The sequence below is a fragment of the Coptis chinensis genome, chromosome 3 (assembly GCF_015680905.1).
Source record: "Coptis chinensis isolate HL-2020 chromosome 3, ASM1568090v1, whole genome shotgun sequence".
Classification (NCBI taxonomy): domain Eukaryota; kingdom Viridiplantae; phylum Streptophyta; class Magnoliopsida; order Ranunculales; family Ranunculaceae; genus Coptis; species Coptis chinensis.
The window spans coordinates 1638599-1653850 of record NC_141458.1 but is presented as its reverse complement, the minus strand read 5'-3'; the positions used below and the strand labels follow the sequence as shown (position 1 = coordinate 1653850).

General features: G+C 36.2%; 3 protein-coding genes across 4 annotated transcripts; all 3 read left to right on the top strand.

Moving 5' to 3' along the window:
• The first annotated feature begins 485 nt into the window (after positions 1-485).
• LOC147507135 (aminopeptidase M1-like) lies at positions 486-8175 on the top strand. The gene is made up of 19 exons (XM_086599863.1): positions 486-764; positions 859-1004; positions 1091-1193; positions 1598-1784; positions 1864-1957; positions 2371-2524; positions 2640-2744; positions 2839-2955; positions 3057-3170; positions 4517-4699; positions 5163-5430; positions 5517-5640; positions 5721-5818; positions 6330-6507; positions 6606-6720; positions 6848-6915; positions 7008-7082; positions 7530-7607; positions 7723-8175. The coding sequence occupies exons 1-12, from the start codon at positions 546-548 to the stop codon at positions 5633-5635; spliced, it is 1809 nt and encodes a 602-aa protein (XP_086455989.1). The 5' UTR covers positions 486-545; the 3' UTR covers positions 5636-5640; positions 5721-5818; positions 6330-6507; positions 6606-6720; positions 6848-6915; positions 7008-7082; positions 7530-7607; positions 7723-8175.
• On the top strand, positions 6274-7908 carry LOC147507136 (aminopeptidase M1-like). Its single transcript, XM_086599658.1, has 6 exons — positions 6274-6507; positions 6606-6720; positions 6848-6915; positions 7008-7082; positions 7530-7607; positions 7723-7908. The coding sequence occupies exons 1-6, from the start codon at positions 6274-6276 to the stop codon at positions 7906-7908; spliced, it is 756 nt and encodes a 251-aa protein (XP_086455784.1).
• Positions 8176-8862: 687 nt separating the features above from the next.
• Positions 8863-14573, top strand: LOC147507134 (chaperonin CPN60-like 2, mitochondrial). Of its 2 annotated transcripts, none has more exons than XM_086599860.1 (17): positions 8863-9184; positions 9269-9403; positions 9498-9657; positions 10284-10459; positions 10669-10764; positions 10873-10977; positions 11306-11392; positions 11504-11593; positions 12048-12128; positions 12211-12279; positions 12353-12430; positions 12812-12907; positions 12981-13080; positions 13256-13359; positions 13437-13542; positions 14033-14111; positions 14198-14573. In XM_086599860.1, the coding sequence occupies exons 1-17, from the start codon at positions 9146-9148 to the stop codon at positions 14298-14300; spliced, it is 1704 nt and encodes a 567-aa protein (XP_086455986.1). In that variant the 5' UTR covers positions 8863-9145; the 3' UTR covers positions 14301-14573. The 2 variants fall into 2 exon arrangements, with proteins under 2 accessions (XP_086455986.1, XP_086455987.1); XM_086599861.1 differs by having other exon boundaries at positions 9059-9181.
• Positions 14574-15252: the final 679 nt, after the last annotated feature.

Genomic DNA, 15252 nt, shown 5'->3' with positions numbered 1-15252 from the left:
TCTAAACCACACTAATAATTTATCTTCTATTTTTTTCACAAACACAATAAACAACTTTTTCGACTTGCATGTACTAATAAAAATATCCCTTTATAGATTCAAAAATTAAAAACACATTTTTTTTTTATAATTAAAAGCAGTGTAACACATCATTATACTTTAACTACTTATCATAAACAACATTTTATTTTTATTTATTACAACATGAGAGCTACTTTCATTTAATAAAACATTATTTTTTAAATTCCATCAACATCTAGTATTTGTCTGACTATCTCTAACAATTGCAACTTTAAAGATTATAATCAATTTACTTTTAGGTAGAATCAGTTTGCATAATCACTAGTGTTTTTTCTAAAGAAAAAAAAAAAAAAAATACTGAAGGCTATATAAAAAAAAAACAAAAATCACATGGGCTTTTAGTCCAAGCCCAATTACAGTTCTCTTCAGTATAAATACAAGTCAAACCCCAGCTCCAAAGAGTTCTGTTTTACTTTCAATACCTTTCTTTTAATTTTTTTACCTGGTCTCAAATCGTACGAGATATGGAGCAGTTCAAAGGTCAACCTCGTCTCCCGAAATTCGCTGTCCCGAAACGTTACGATTTGAAACTAAAACCCGATCTCGTTGCATGCACGTTCACTGGCACCGTCGATATCCTCCTCGAGATTGTCAACAAAACTAACTTCTTAGTTCTCAATGCTTCTGAACTCGTTTTCGATCGTGGGTCTCTTTGTTTCATCCATCATAATAACTCTTCCAAAGTATGAATATTTTATCTGGCTTGTTCGTTTGTTTTTTTACTATTTTTTTTTGAATTTTACGATTGGTTTTGAGCGTGGGGCTGTTTTTGTTTAGGAGTTTCGACCAGTGGAAGTGAATTTGATTGAAGCAGATGAGATTGCTGTGTTTGAGTTTAATGAAGGGCTTCCTGTTGGTGAGGGGAGTTTTAAGATTGAGTTTAATGGAATCCTTAATGACAGAATGAAAGGTTTCTATAGAAGGTAGTTTTTTTTTTGTGCAAGTTGTTATCTTTTAGTATATTGAGTAGATGGATAGTGTATTTATTATTTGTTGTGTTTGTTTATAGTACTTATGAGCATAATGGAGAGAAGAAGAACATGGCGGTAACGCAGTTTGAGCCAGCGGATGCCAGGCGATGCTTTCCTTGCTGGGATGAGCCGGCAGCTAAGGTTTTGATTCTGTACACGTATTTGGTTTTGATTTGATATCATTGATTCAATGTTACTTGCGTTTGTAATATATGGTAATTTCAATGGCGAAATGTTGTACTTGTGCACACAATTATTGAGAGTGAAGTTCTAACAATGGCAAATAGTTGAGACAATTTGACGGATGTAGTGATATTGAAAATATTGCTAATGTCGTTGAAATGTTAACCATCTAAATCTAGGCACAGATGCTAAACTAAGCGTTGGGTGTACAAGAGCCTAAGCAACACTAGTTCTGGTTCAAGTTTCATTTTCCATTTAAAAGTGGCAATACTAAAAGTGTTTATTTAAAGCAGAACTCATGATGGAATGTCAGATTCTTTGGAGTATGTGTATTTTTAATGCTTTGACATGTTACATTTCAGGCTACATTCAGGATTACTCTGGAAGTTCCGGCTGAATTGATGGCATTGTCTAACATGCCAGTAATTGAAGATCGCTCTGATGGACCTCTTAAGACGGTTTCTTTTCAAGAATCACCAATTATGTCAACTTATTTAGTGGCTGTTGTTGTTGGCTTGTTTGATTACGTAGAAGACCATACACCTGATGGTACACTCTTATACTAAATAATTCGTTTGTCACAGCAGGCAACCTTATCCTTGCTAGCCTAATTTTATGTAATGTTCAGGAATCAAGGTTCGAGTATACTGTCAAATTGGTAAGAGTAATCAAGGGAAGTTTGCTTTGGATGTTGCTGTGAAGACACTTGGTCTATACAAAGAGTATGTTTCCAATTTAATCTACTGTACAGAGTTTCTGACACCTCCCCCCCAAATCCGTAAAAACACACAAAAAAAAAACAGACCAAGACTACTTGTTTTATGTCATTTATTATTTTTTGTTTTGTGCTTTTTTCCTCCCGCATCTCCTTTTCTTTATCCCTCCCTGTCTAGAAAAGTTATCTTATAGAACTAAGTACAAAGAAACAAAAAGTGCAGCCTACCGAGAGTGAGACTCACTATGCGACATTGATGCTAGCCATGTTATTACACTAATATGCAAATGGATTTTTATTTTTTTTTTTTTTTTTTTTTTGTTATTTATTTATTGACATTAATTCTAGTAATAAGAGTGACAAGGTTGTTCTTGTGTTCTTCCATTGGTATGTGCCATCTAATCTTTAAATTTCATACAGATACTTTGCCACTCCATACTCACTACCTAAACTGGATATGATTGCCATCCCTGATTTTGCTGCTGGGGCCATGGAGAACTATGGTCTGGTTACATACCGTGAAACAGCTCTGCTCTATGATGATCAACATTCCGCAGCTGCTAACAAGCAACGGGTAGTGAAAATAATCGAAGAATCTATCTGATGTCAAAGTTCTATTTTCATTCTTGTTTATTCAGTCTGCATGAATCATCAAATTAGTATTTAGCATGTGTCTTTGCTTTTTTCAGGTCGCAGTTGTTGTAGCCCACGAATTGGCACATCAGTGGTTTGGAAATCTTGTAACAATGGAATGGTGGACACATTTATGGCTCAATGAGGGGTTTGCAACTTGGGTATTCTTCAGGCAGTCTATCTTTATGTAATTTTAGTGACACCTTAATGCTAGAGAAAAAAGCACTAAACCATTTTCGATGTCTTGTGTTGCAGGTGAGCTATTTAGCAGCTGATAGCTTATTTCCCGAGTGGAAAATTTGGACTCAATTTCTTGATGAAATTACTGAGGGTCTTAGGCTGGATGGACTGACAGAATCCCACCCCATTGAGGTAAGGAATAATAATAGGTATCTCATGAATTTCACAAGATCTTTAGATGTCTGGATATGCACTGTCTTAAACCTCAATAAGTGTACAAATGCATGTTTCAGGTTGATATAGGGCATGCCTGTGAGATTGATGAGATATTTGACGCAATTAGTTATAGAAAAGGCGCTTCTGTTATCCGGATGCTGCAAAGCTATCTTGGTGCTGAATGCTTTCAGGTTTGTTTGTTTGTTTGAATTTCTGTTAGGTTTTGTATATATATTTTTTGAATGTGAAAACAAGATGGCAGGAACTTTAAAAATGCTTTCCATTTCATCTTAGTAAGAGGAGTGCATGTGTGATGTGGTGCATATTTTAGTTAAATACTTGCTCTTGTTATTTATAGCAGGTTTCATCAACCCACAATTTTGTATGGCGCTTTGGTTGTTAGTGGATTAAATGCTGTAAAAATGATTTACTTTTTGAGAGTTTAAATCTAAGTTACATTGATATGGTTATGTCTGTCTGTATCTGACACGGATACGAAGTGTCTGACATGGCGAAATATAAAACATTGAGGTATATCACATACAATGATATAGTAAGTGTTCAATATGTGTCTGACACAGTCACACGGACACAAGGATACGTAGCTGAAACCGATTATTTTTAAGATATGGCGTGTCCATGTAACATAGGTTTAAATAGATGCCATTATGAGCATGAATTTAGTCAGTGCCATGTAGCTTGGTTGTAGGAGTCGTCAGTACAAAGCTGGATTTAAGACCAGCCAACACTAACAAATCTCTTTCACTCAAAAACACATACAACACACACACACCAACAAATCTCACCTATCAAAGAAGAAAAATAGAAGTTTTGTGGGAGGGTTACATGCAGTTCATATCTGATTACCGGCACTTTTAAGGCCAACTTCTTATCATGAACAAACTTATGAAGTTTGAATGCTCCTAGGATATATGTTCTCAATTTGCAAGCAACATTTCCCCTTTTACTAGCATTGGTCAAATGTTTGAAAAAGCATAGTTAGCCCATTTAGTTTACACTGAACTTGAAGCTTTAGATAGAATAGTGACTGTTGAAAGCTTCCTATGAGCTTTGATGACGGAACTGAGATATTTATTTATTTTTGAGTTTTACAAAGTTTTGAGTCATGTCGCAGTTGCAGTACTTCAACATATGATTGTCATTAGTCTCCAAGTGTTATCCATACTCTTTAAGATTATATGTTTTGTTTTAGCTTTTATTTTATCTGGTTTTGTACAGTCCATCTTAGGAGCCTAGTGCAAAAGTGTTATGAAGTGATCAAGAATTGGGACTGTATGATAAGTGGTCTGCCATTTTTACTCGTATTATACATTACTGAATTTGAAAATGAAATAATTGGTTGTTTCCCAAAGATGTACCATACTGGTGAAACAATGACTAGAATGTACAAATTAAAGTCTATTTGACCATGCTTTTAGCAAGTGTTTACCATTCATTTATTGCATTGAATTCATTTTGAAAATATGTTGTTAGTATTCTTCTTTGAAACTGAATGTGAGTTTTATGATGCTTTCAGAGGTCGTTGGCTTCATATATAAAACAATATGCTTGCTCAAATGCAAAGACAGAAGATTTATGGGCAGTTCTGGAAAAGGAATCTGGTGAACCTGTAAATAAGCTGATGAATTCATGGACAAAGCAAAAAGGATATCCAGTAGTCAGTGTCAGTGTCAAAGGCAATAAGCTGGAGTTTGATCAGGTATGTTTATTAGGTTTCTCCTTTATCACCACCTCTATAATCACAACACGTGTTTCTATGTATTAGTTGTTAGACACACCACAAAGGAAGCACTTAGTTAATATGGAATGATGTCTATGTAGTAGGTTTTTAATCTTGGTTAGGTTGAAACAATAATGTTTAATGGTCATACTTACTCTCCGCAATGACCGTGCCAATTCTTTGTTAGAGAACGTGGCCACAACCTCAGAATGATTCTGCTACCAATTGATGGTATGACCCATGGTCATTCTTATTTCTCTTTCGTGTTGATATCTTTGGTATAAAGTAGTTTTTGTTTTTGTGGTCAGTTGTCTACTCTGTGTGCCACTTTTGTTCGTACACTTTTCTGAGCTTATCTTTGCACCCTGAGTTATGCCCTTTTCTGCATTTCATTACTGTTTTTTAAGGATTTCTGATGAAAGTGTCGTGTAATTAATTGCAGTCGCAATTCTTGTCAAGTGGAGCCCATGGAGATGGCCAGTGGATTGTCCCAGTAACATTATGTTGTGGATCATATAGTGCTCACAAGAATTTTCTGTTACAAACAAAATCAGAAACCATGGATATAAGTGGACTTTTGGGCAGCCAAAAATGGTTTAAAATTAATGTTGACCAAACAGGTTTCTATAGAGTAAAATACGATGATGAACTTGCAGGCAGACTCCGATATGCAATAGAGGCCAATCATCTTTCTGCAACAGATAGATTTGGTAATATGATGTTTACCGTGCCATATATATGATTCTTAGCTTGTGCAATGATCAGAAACTCACATTCATATAATTTGTTTTGTCAGGCATTTTGGATGATTCATATGCTCTCTCTATGGCTTGCAAGCAGTCACTGTCTTCATTGTTTAGCTTGATGAGTGCGTACAGGGTCAGAACTTCGACTATACCGTGCTGTCGAACTTGATCACTGTAATGTTGACGTCCACAGTTAATATGTGTTCTTAGTCTGTGCTTCTTTGCCACTAATATCACGTCTCCTGATTCCTCAGGTGAGTAACAAAGTTGCAAAGGTTGCTGCTGATGCCTGTCCTGATTTGTCAGAGTACATCAAACTGTTCTTGATCAATCTTTTTCAGAATTCTGCGGAGTAAGTCTAATATTCTTGTCCCATTAGTAGCTAAAGGATATTATATGTTTTTTTTTCCTGAAAAACTGATATAAGTCTAAACCAAACCTTTCCCCAAAAAGAATGTACATCTATTGAATATTCTCTACTGTTCGTGTTCTATACATGAACCTCTCTGCCTCAAGCTTTCCAAGATGCCGAAACAATGGCCTGCTTGTTCATCCTACATAAGTGTCTCCACAACTGACAAGATGGGGATTTCTCTTCCTCAACTAACTTTATACATTTCCTTCGTTTTGGCCAAGTGAATTGTTTTCTGTTTTCTAATAATGGGCCAAAGTAAAGTAAAGAAAAACTAGAACGAAGATTGAAAGATAAATGTCATTCCAACTAGCTTGTTTGATAATTCTTGTTATAATAAGTTGTAAACTTCGTATCTAGTAACTTGATTGGTTTAGAACTTGCTTGAAACGGAAATGGTTGTGTTACAATTTCCTTCACTAAATTATCTTATGTTGGAGACTCTCTTCAGAAAATTAGGCTGGGAGCCAAAGGAAAGTGAGAGCCACTTGGATGCAATGTTGAGAGGCGAGATTTTAACTGCCCTTGCTGTTTTTGGGCATGATATAACACAAAAAGAAGCAATAGAACGGTTTCGTGCTTTCCTGAATGATAGAAATACTCCACTTCTACCTCCCGACACGAGAAGGGTTAGTGCATTCAGTTATCTGATAGGTCTATATTGTTGATTTTTGTTCAATTCAATCTGGCAGTCCATTGATCTCTTCTGAAATCAAAATATTTGCAGGCTGCATATGTTGCTGTGATGCAGACTGTCAGCAAATCCAACAGATGGGGTTATGAATCTCTACTAAAAATCTATAGGGAGACTGATCTAAGCCAGGAGAAAACCCGTATTCTAGGTAGTGTTAGTTCATAGCGAAAGTTTCATTTTTGTTTGCTTGGTAATTGTATGAATTAGAAGTATCTGTTTTATTGTAGTACTATAGAAAACCTTTCCTTTAAATTTTGTTTTTACATGTTTTGTAGGTTCACTGACTTCTTGTCCAGATTCTGACATTGTTCTTGAAGCTTTGAACTTTTTGTTGTCTTCTGAGGTACATTTTCTTTTTTGGTACATCTCTAAGCATTTTTTTTTTTTTTTTTTTTTTTATATATTAGTCCTAACTTGTTTTTTATTCTTACATAGGTGCGAAGTCAAGATGCCGTTTATGGACTTGGAGTAAGCAGGGAAGGCCGTGAAACTGCCTGGAGATGGCTGAAGGTACCTTTCTCCCAGTATTGTATATTTGTATGTAATGTGGAAACCTATGCATGAGTGCACTCAAGTTCGCATTCAGGCACACTTATATGCATTATAGTAACAATGCATAGAAGTTATTGTATGGTTTGATTAGACCTTTTACAACTTATAAATTTGTCAACAATATATTGATGGGTATAGGATTTTCAATTTGCACTGGCTTTTTGTGCGTTATGGGATCTTCTTCACAAGAAATCATCCAAATTTGAAATTTTAATGTGTCAGACACCCATGAGTCAATTTTTCACAGCGAACGTAATTTTAAAAGAGAACCAAAGTATAGTACAATTGCATTTCAGAAATTAACGGATCCTGAATGTATAAACTCATCACCTATGATAGTAACCTGCCTTAGGTATGGGAACAATAATATATCAATACTAATGCTGCTTCTTGATTCTGATGCAGGACAATTGGGATCACCTTCTGAAGACCTATGGTTCTGGGTTTCTAATAACTCGTTTTATCAGCGCTGTTGTCTCAAAGGTCTGTCACCCCCACCTGAAGTTCTTTATTTTTGTGCTTGTTAATGTTGGTTGTTTTTAATTTGAAAACACTTGGATAACATTTGCATAGATGACCCTCGTTTCCTTTGTTTCAGTTCTCTACATCTGAGAAGGCAGTTGAGATTGAGGAGTTCTTTGCTAGCCGCAGCCACCCTGCGATAACAAGGACTTTAAAGCAGAGCCTTGAACGTGTTCACATAAATGCAAAGTGTATTAAAAGCGTTCAAGAGGAGAAGTCTCTTGCAGATGTGGTCAAAGAGTTGGCATACAGGAACTACTAGAGAGCTAGGTCCTTGATCTTCGGACATGGAAGTTAGTTGGCATGAAACTCTTTGCCCGACCTCTCAAGTTCTGAAGAAAAATTGTGCAAAATAAGATTTGATAGAACCATGCAGGACATGAGATTCCATAGCAAACATTTTGTTCGTTGAAATGAGATGGTACAATAACCAATAATATGCTTTTACGTATTCTCTCTGATGACCACATTTATTTTCTTGTCTTTTTGATTAATTTTAATGAGCAATGCAAAGAATGATTTTGGTAAACCCTCATATAATTCAGATCAGACTGGGTTAAGTTTTTTCAAGGAGGGTCCTGTAAATCAAAAAGTGATTTATCTCCTAATTTTATTGTAAATTTATTTCCTAATTATCCTTCTTATTTGTTCATAATAACTAGTAAGTATCCTTCAACTATAACTGAACTGAACTTCAAAGCGATTGTTTCAAAACCGTTATAAAGTCAGGTTCTAATAAGTCTTGATGGTTTTACACTTTTACACATTTCAAGTCAACTCAAGGTTGACTTAAATTTTATCCACAGTATTGAATTTCCGCACCCCTTAGAGCATTCCCAATGCATGTCAATCTTATTCACCTCCACATAGTCTCAATTTCCCTTCTTTTCCACCGTTTTGGTGAAAAATAAGGTGAGGCTGCCCAATGCAAAGGTGAATATTAATTTTGGATGGGATGTTGGATTCCGTTTAAATATAAAAATCGAAAAAACATGCCGGACGGAATGAAACATCCCGTCTGAAGTTTAAAAAAAAAACGAAAAACACGCGAGACGGAATAAAACATTTCCAAAAAAAAAAAAATTTTTTTTAAAAAACACACGAGACGGAATCCAACATCCCGTCCGAAGTTCACAACTCAACCACTATCTCAATTGAAGGTTTTACTCTCGTTTTGACTTGGGAAAATAGTCACCTTGATATTCACCTTTGCATTGGGCAAAAGTTTTGAATCATAAAGAGGTGAATATTGTCACATTCCTACCATATCCACCTATATTGGGAATGCTCTTAAAAGAAAAGAATGCAACGCGTTGGCCGTAATAGCATATTCTATAAACTCCGTCTTTTAGTGAGTAGTCTCTATACAAACTTTCCAGAAAAGAGTTGCTCTGAGGGTTTAACGGTTTCTTCTAACCTTGTGCAACACAGAAAACTTTGACACTACCTTAAACCCTTAAACCCTTAAACCACCCTCTTCACCATCTCTCTCTTTCGCCATGCACCGCATAGCTGCATTCCTTGCTTCAAAGAAAGTGGTAAATCATTCAAACGAATCAAAGTTTTTAACTTTCTGATTCATTTTCTTTTGCTAATGTTGTTGGTTGTTTTGTGAAAACAAGGTACCAAGTAGAAATGTTATTAGCAGAAACTATGCAGCCGCAAAGGACATTAGTTTTGGGATTGGAGCAAGGGCAGCAATGTTACAAGGTGTTACTGAGCTTGCTAATGCAGTAAAGGTCACAATGGGGCCCAAGGTAAAAACCACTACTACATTTCTCACTATCTTTATTTACCATCAAATGAGTTTTTTCTACTTCCCAATAATGCTAATTTTATTTTGTTGTATAGGGTCGTAATGTGATCATTGAAAAAAGTGGAGGGAATCCTAGAGTTACAAAAGATGGTGTAACTGTTGCAAAAAGCATTAGTTTCAAGGATAAAGCTAAAAATGTTGGGGCAGACCTTGTGAAGCAGGTTGCTAGTGCTACAAATACTGCTGCAGGAGATGGTAACAGTTTGATTATTTCCTAATTAGTTTATATGGCCTCTAATTAGTTTACGCCTTCTTTCACACATCCTAAAAAAATCGGGTCAGGGGCGATGCCTCAGAACCACCAATGGACTGTTGTCTGCAAGCAACATGGTTGCTGGGCCTTCAGACCTCTGGAAACCCTCGGAAAATGCATGGATAAAAGATCTCTAACTATATTGTTCATTGTTTCAAGATTGCCATCTTTCCAATAGTATGTATTGTTGGACTTCCTGTTATTTAAATGGCAAAACTAATTTGAAACTCAAAAGCCTTTGAATGTAATCGTTGACATCAGTAAACCACCATGTCAAGAATACCATTGGATATCCTTTTCTTTTTCTTTAATATGAAAAGTCATCTGAAGTCCGTCATGAATGAGCATTCTGGCTGATTGATTAGTGTCTCAAATTAAATTTGGAGGAGATCTCCATGGTTATAAGAGTATATTTCATCTCGGTCCCATTTCCAGTTAAATGTGTTGTGCAAAGACTTTTGACTATGCCGTGAATTATACACCTCAAGCTTGAAAGTCATGGTTTTTCTTTGGTGCCTTTCTATCGGGTCACGATTGCTTTGGTCATTGGAGAGAGATTATGTTGCAGGTACAACTTGTGCAACTGTCCTCACTCAGGCAATAGTCACTGAAGGGTGTAAATCAGTGTCGGCTGGTGTAAATGTTATGGACTTACGCCATGGTGTAAATCTGGCAGTTGATGCTGTTATTAGTCACTTGAAAAGCAAAGCATTGATGATTAGCACCCCAGAAGAAATTACCCAGGTAATGGGTTTTGCAAAAAAGAGTCTTAAACTTTAACCTTTTCTTATTGGTCTTTTGACTTTCTCCTTTCCAGCTCAGAGTTCTTCGCATTTAATCATGTTTTGTAAGACATTTGGTTTCATATAAGAAACTTTTGAATTGCTGTATCATCTGTGCTTTTCTTGCCTTTAGATTATCCAGTCTTCAGTATGCTATTGCTTTTGAAATAGGTGGCAACCATCTCTGGAAATGGTGAATGTGAAATTGGTGAGTTGATAGCGAGAGCCATGGAGAAAGTTGGGAAGGAAGGAGTCATCACTATTTCTGTATGCACAGTTGGACTAGTTTTATCTTATTTTAATTTAGCATCTGTATATTGTTTTTGCCTATATTGGATATGGATTTATTCCATTTCAATATTTATGTATTTTCAGGATGGAAATACAGTGGAAAGCAAGTTGGAGATTGTGGAAGGAATGAAACTCGGCAGGGGATATATATCTCCTTATTTTGTTACTGATGAGAAAACACAAAAATGTGTAAGTCCAGAGAAAGATTTCATTTCTTCTAGTCAATTGTTACTCCTTTTCCATGGTTTGTGGTTGTCACTGAGCTGCTACTGAAATGCGATCAATTATTTTTGTACCTTAATGAGGAAAAAGGAAAAAAAGAGAATGTAGGATCAATCATATATATGTATAAGCTAAAGGGACCTGCCTATCAATTGTTCAAATTTCTTTTCTTTCCGAGACCTCTCTTGGACTAGATGGATGCCTCACTTTGCAACAGTATTCCTGCTTCGTTTCATTCAATTTTTCGGATAGTTAATTGTATAATGCAAACTGTTCTTCTTTTTTACTTGGGCAGGAAATGGAAAATCCTCTGATTCTTATTCATGACAAGAAAATTACAGATATGAACCTACTTGTTAGAGTATTAGAGCAGGCTGTTAAGGTAAAGTCTTCTACATATGGATGTGTAATTGTAGTTCTTCTAAGTGCAGACGGGCTTATGATAAAAGGCTAGAAATGATTTTCTTATTTTGCTTAATCTGCTTTTGTACAGAACAAGAGGGCTCTCTTGATTGTGGCTGAGGATGTCCAAAGTGAATTGCTGTCAATGCTAATACTCAACAAGTACCGTGCTGGAGTAAAGGTAATTTAGGATTTGTTGTGCAACTACTTTTCTGTCTTGCCATGTAGCTCATGCCAGTTAGATAATTGTAGCCATATGCTATATACAACCCAATTCATTGAATTAATCTCTGATTGTCGTTTTAGGTTATCCAACAAAAACACTTGATACAGAAGAAGAGAAAAAGTTATCCATTATTAAATCTATGTTTGGTCGTAATTGTTCTCAAATCTCTCATTTTGAATGGCCTAAATACACACCCTTGTTCTGTGGGCATCTTCTTCTGTGGTGCATTTATACATCTGAGTCCTATATGTGATTTGACATGTCGTGTGTTCTATGTCGTAGAGCATGCAAACATAGTTGCCCACAATAGATATAAATTTCTTTTCTTATTAAGAAGTTCAGTAAATAGATATCAGGTACTGCTGATATATCACTACAGTTTTTTATTCCTTTTCTTACTTATCCATAGGTCTGTGCCATCAAAGCTCCTGGTTTTGGGGAAAATAGAAGAGCTAACTTGGAGGATCTTGCCATTCTTACTGGAGGCGAGGTGATACTCATATCTGCATGTGTATATCAAATTATCTCTAGGAGTTGGCTACAAAGTATTTTAAACTGTTTTCTATATGCAGGTCATTACTGAAGATTTAGGTTTGAAACTTGAAAATGTCAAACTTGAAATGCTTGGCACTGCAAAAATGGTTTGTAGCGTACCTTGTTTTTGCATCAAGATATAACCTTCCAAGGCACTTATTTTTTACTTCTTTTTACTAGGTCACTGTATCTCTTGATGAAACTATTATTCTACAAGGTGGCGGTGACAAAAAGCTTATTGAGGAAAGATGTGAGCAGGTTCAGCTTCTTCTTTCTGTACTTAAATAACTGACCCTGTGTTATCGTAATATCCCAATAGAAGCGTAGTTACAAGGAAAGAATATCTTAGTAGTGTATGCATGATATTTTGACTACAAGCTGGAGATCATGAAATATTTGTAATCTTTTGCTGGAAGGCAGTCCATGCATTATGCAATGATACTGAACAAAGGATTGCTTGGGCACTGTAGTATGATTTGCGTAGTAATTGTTTTCTACTTATAAAACCCCTGTTTTGTTTTAGAGTAGCAATAGCTTTGTTGAAATACATCATGTGGAGCCTGACTCTTCTACACGAAATTGCTCGAATTCGAGCAAGCAAAACCAAAAAGTATTGCTTACAAGAAATTGCTTTAACAGCTTAGGACAACATTTGAGAAGAGCACTGCCACGTTTGACAAGGAGAAAGCACAAGAGCGATTGTCAAAATTATCTGGAGGGGTTGCTGTCTTCAAGGTGTCTTTCTTATGCTACATAACGTAAATACTGTTATATTTGTCCCTTATTGCAATTCGTAGCTGCTATATAGGTTGGAGGTGCGAGTGAAGCCGAAATTGGTGAAAGAAAAGACAGGGTTACTGATGCTTTGAATGCCACTCGGGCAGCTGTGGAAGAGGGTATTTTACCAGGTAGGGTTTTATGTATAGATATCTCTAAACTATCAGTATGGTCTGCAATAAGATTAATCGGATTCCTCTTCTAAAGAATTTGGAGTGGTTCTAGGTTGATCTTTTGATGCCATTTAAATCAACAGAAAGGGTTGTCCTTTTGTCTCTAGAAGAAAATAATTTTTTTTCTGGATAGGTGGTGGTGTTGCTCTCTTGTATGCTGCAAGAGTGTTGGAGAACCTCCAAACATCAAACAATGACCAGAAGAGAGGAGTTCAGATCGTGCAGAATGCTTTGAAGGTTTAAGTTTCGCTCTATGTTCTCTGATCATGTTTTCCTATTTTATAGGACTAATAGTGGAAGTTGGTATCTTGTAGGCACCTACCTTTACCATAGCTGCCAATGCTGGGGTAGATGGTTCGCTAATAGTTGGAAAACTATTGGAACAAGAAGATACCAATCTCGGCTACGATGCTGCTAAAGGTTTGGGCCTTGTGGCGAATAATTTGCATTATTCCTGAATTTACAAGTATTTATCAAACTGGTAAACTGGATTAACAGTGGGTCTGCATTTTTGGTGCAATATTCATGTTATTTAAGGGAACATTATGCCCTGTAATCTTGTGCGTTTGTGTTTTGAACAATTGAAGTTTGTTAGATGAACTTTTTTTTTTTTTCCGGAACTAGTCTCTTTCATTTTTCAGCGTTTGTTTGGTCAACGTTATGTCGTTGAAAATATTTTCATTCCTTCTTACTGTTACCGTAATTGCAAATATGGACTTGGTTCACTAGGACTAAATGCATGTGTTGGTTTGTGCTCGTCACTTGGTTTGTAAGGTCCCAAATTTGCTTTACGATATATTTCTTAGTTTTTTAAATATTTTCCTATCATAGTTTCTTCTAATGATATGTGTTGTCGTTCTGAGAGTCTCTGTCCATTGAAATCTGTGTCTCCTTGCTTTGCTCAAATTAGGTGAGTATGTCGACATGGTCAAGGCTGGAATTATTGATCCTCTCAAAGTTATCAGAACAGCTTTAGCAGATGCAGCCAGGTGATGAACAGTATCTAGTTAGAATAGTTTTCACACCTAAATAATTTGCTTGGTGTTAGCTATATAACTCTGCTGTTGGATTTCAGTGTGTCATTGCTGTTAACGACAACTGAGGCAGCAGTTTTGGAGAAAGGAGAGGCAGAAAGCTCGATAAGGAGTGGCATGCCATCTATGGACGACTACATGTGATGACGTGATGTAGCATCAGTTCAGCAATTCATGCTGTTGATGTAGTGCCGCGGTGAATATGGTTTCTAGATTTGTGCTTCATTCTTCAAGGTTAATAATAATACGTTTCAATGTTGAGAGAACTTAAAAAGACGAGGAAAAACTGTAATTTGGAAAGTTTTTGATCGTCTCATATGTAAAACAAAATGTCTCATTTACTTATGCTTAATATGGGGAGAGTACTTCACATTCAGTTACTTTTGGAAGGAATGAAAATTTTCTGAGGTTAAGTAAGTTAACTGTTCAATATCAGTAATTAAGCATGGAGTTCTAACTTGGACCTTGGTTGGGGTAATGAACCTCTGGGGCTCCGATCAAGCCCAATTGAAAAGAGATAGATCTTCCACCTTAAGGTGAGTGGATTTGAGTCATTTGACTATCTATCCTACATTTGTTCAGTTTCGGAGTGAAGTTTTTTTTGAAAGTTAACAGTGCTTAACTAGTGGTTCAGTGGTTGTGATTTCATTGCTGTTAATATTTCTTCGAGATGGAACTTCCCAATCTTTAAAGATGTGTTTTTTTAGGATGGAATCTCACCCACATTAAAACTAACAATTCCTACCAAAATATAAATAGTCAATACTTTTGTGCCTGGAACAACACCTCATCTGTCATTAACGCGGTATCTTCATGAGCAAGTTGCTAAGCATAATTCCAGTAGCAGCAAGTTATTTGCTGCTGCATCAAATAAGAATGATAAAGTAAGCTTCCTCCAGCATCTCAAGTACCAATATTCGATATGGAAGATTGGAAATCCATTCCAAAATGAGATCCTAAGTCAAACAAATTTTTAATTAAGCTATATGCAGGCGTGTGCAGCATCATTTGTAAATGCAATGAGATTTCCGGCTTGTTATCACACAACCCAAATGGGAAGATAACATTGCCCAAGGTTTAGACAGGGCACCTAGTA

Bases quoted from the DNA above. Each gene is read 5' to 3' on its own strand.
- LOC147507135 (XM_086599863.1), top strand. From the start codon at position 546: ATGGAGCAGTTCAAAGGTCAACCTCGTCTCCCGAAATTCGCTGTCCCG. The intron at 1,005-1,090 runs GTAGTTTTTTTT...GTTTGTTTATAG, and splicing joins ATGAAAGGTTTCTATAGAAG to TACTTATGAGCATAATGGAG. The intron at 2,956-3,056 runs GTAAGGAATAAT...TGCATGTTTCAG, and splicing joins CAGAATCCCACCCCATTGAG to GTTGATATAGGGCATGCCTG.
- LOC147507136 (XM_086599658.1), top strand. From the start codon at position 6,274: ATGGTTGTGTTACAATTTCCTTCACTAAATTATCTTATGTTGGAGACT. The intron at 6,721-6,847 runs GTAGTGTTAGTT...CATGTTTTGTAG, and splicing joins GGAGAAAACCCGTATTCTAG to GTTCACTGACTTCTTGTCCA. The intron at 7,083-7,529 runs GTACCTTTCTCC...ATTCTGATGCAG, and splicing joins CTGCCTGGAGATGGCTGAAG to GACAATTGGGATCACCTTCT.
- LOC147507134 (XM_086599860.1), top strand. From the start codon at position 9,146: ATGCACCGCATAGCTGCATTCCTTGCTTCAAAGAAAGTG. The intron at 12,280-12,352 runs GTTTGTAGCGTA...TCTTTTTACTAG, and splicing joins TGCTTGGCACTGCAAAAATG to GTCACTGTATCTCTTGATGA. The intron at 12,908-12,980 runs GTGTCTTTCTTA...GCTGCTATATAG, and splicing joins GAGGGGTTGCTGTCTTCAAG to GTTGGAGGTGCGAGTGAAGC.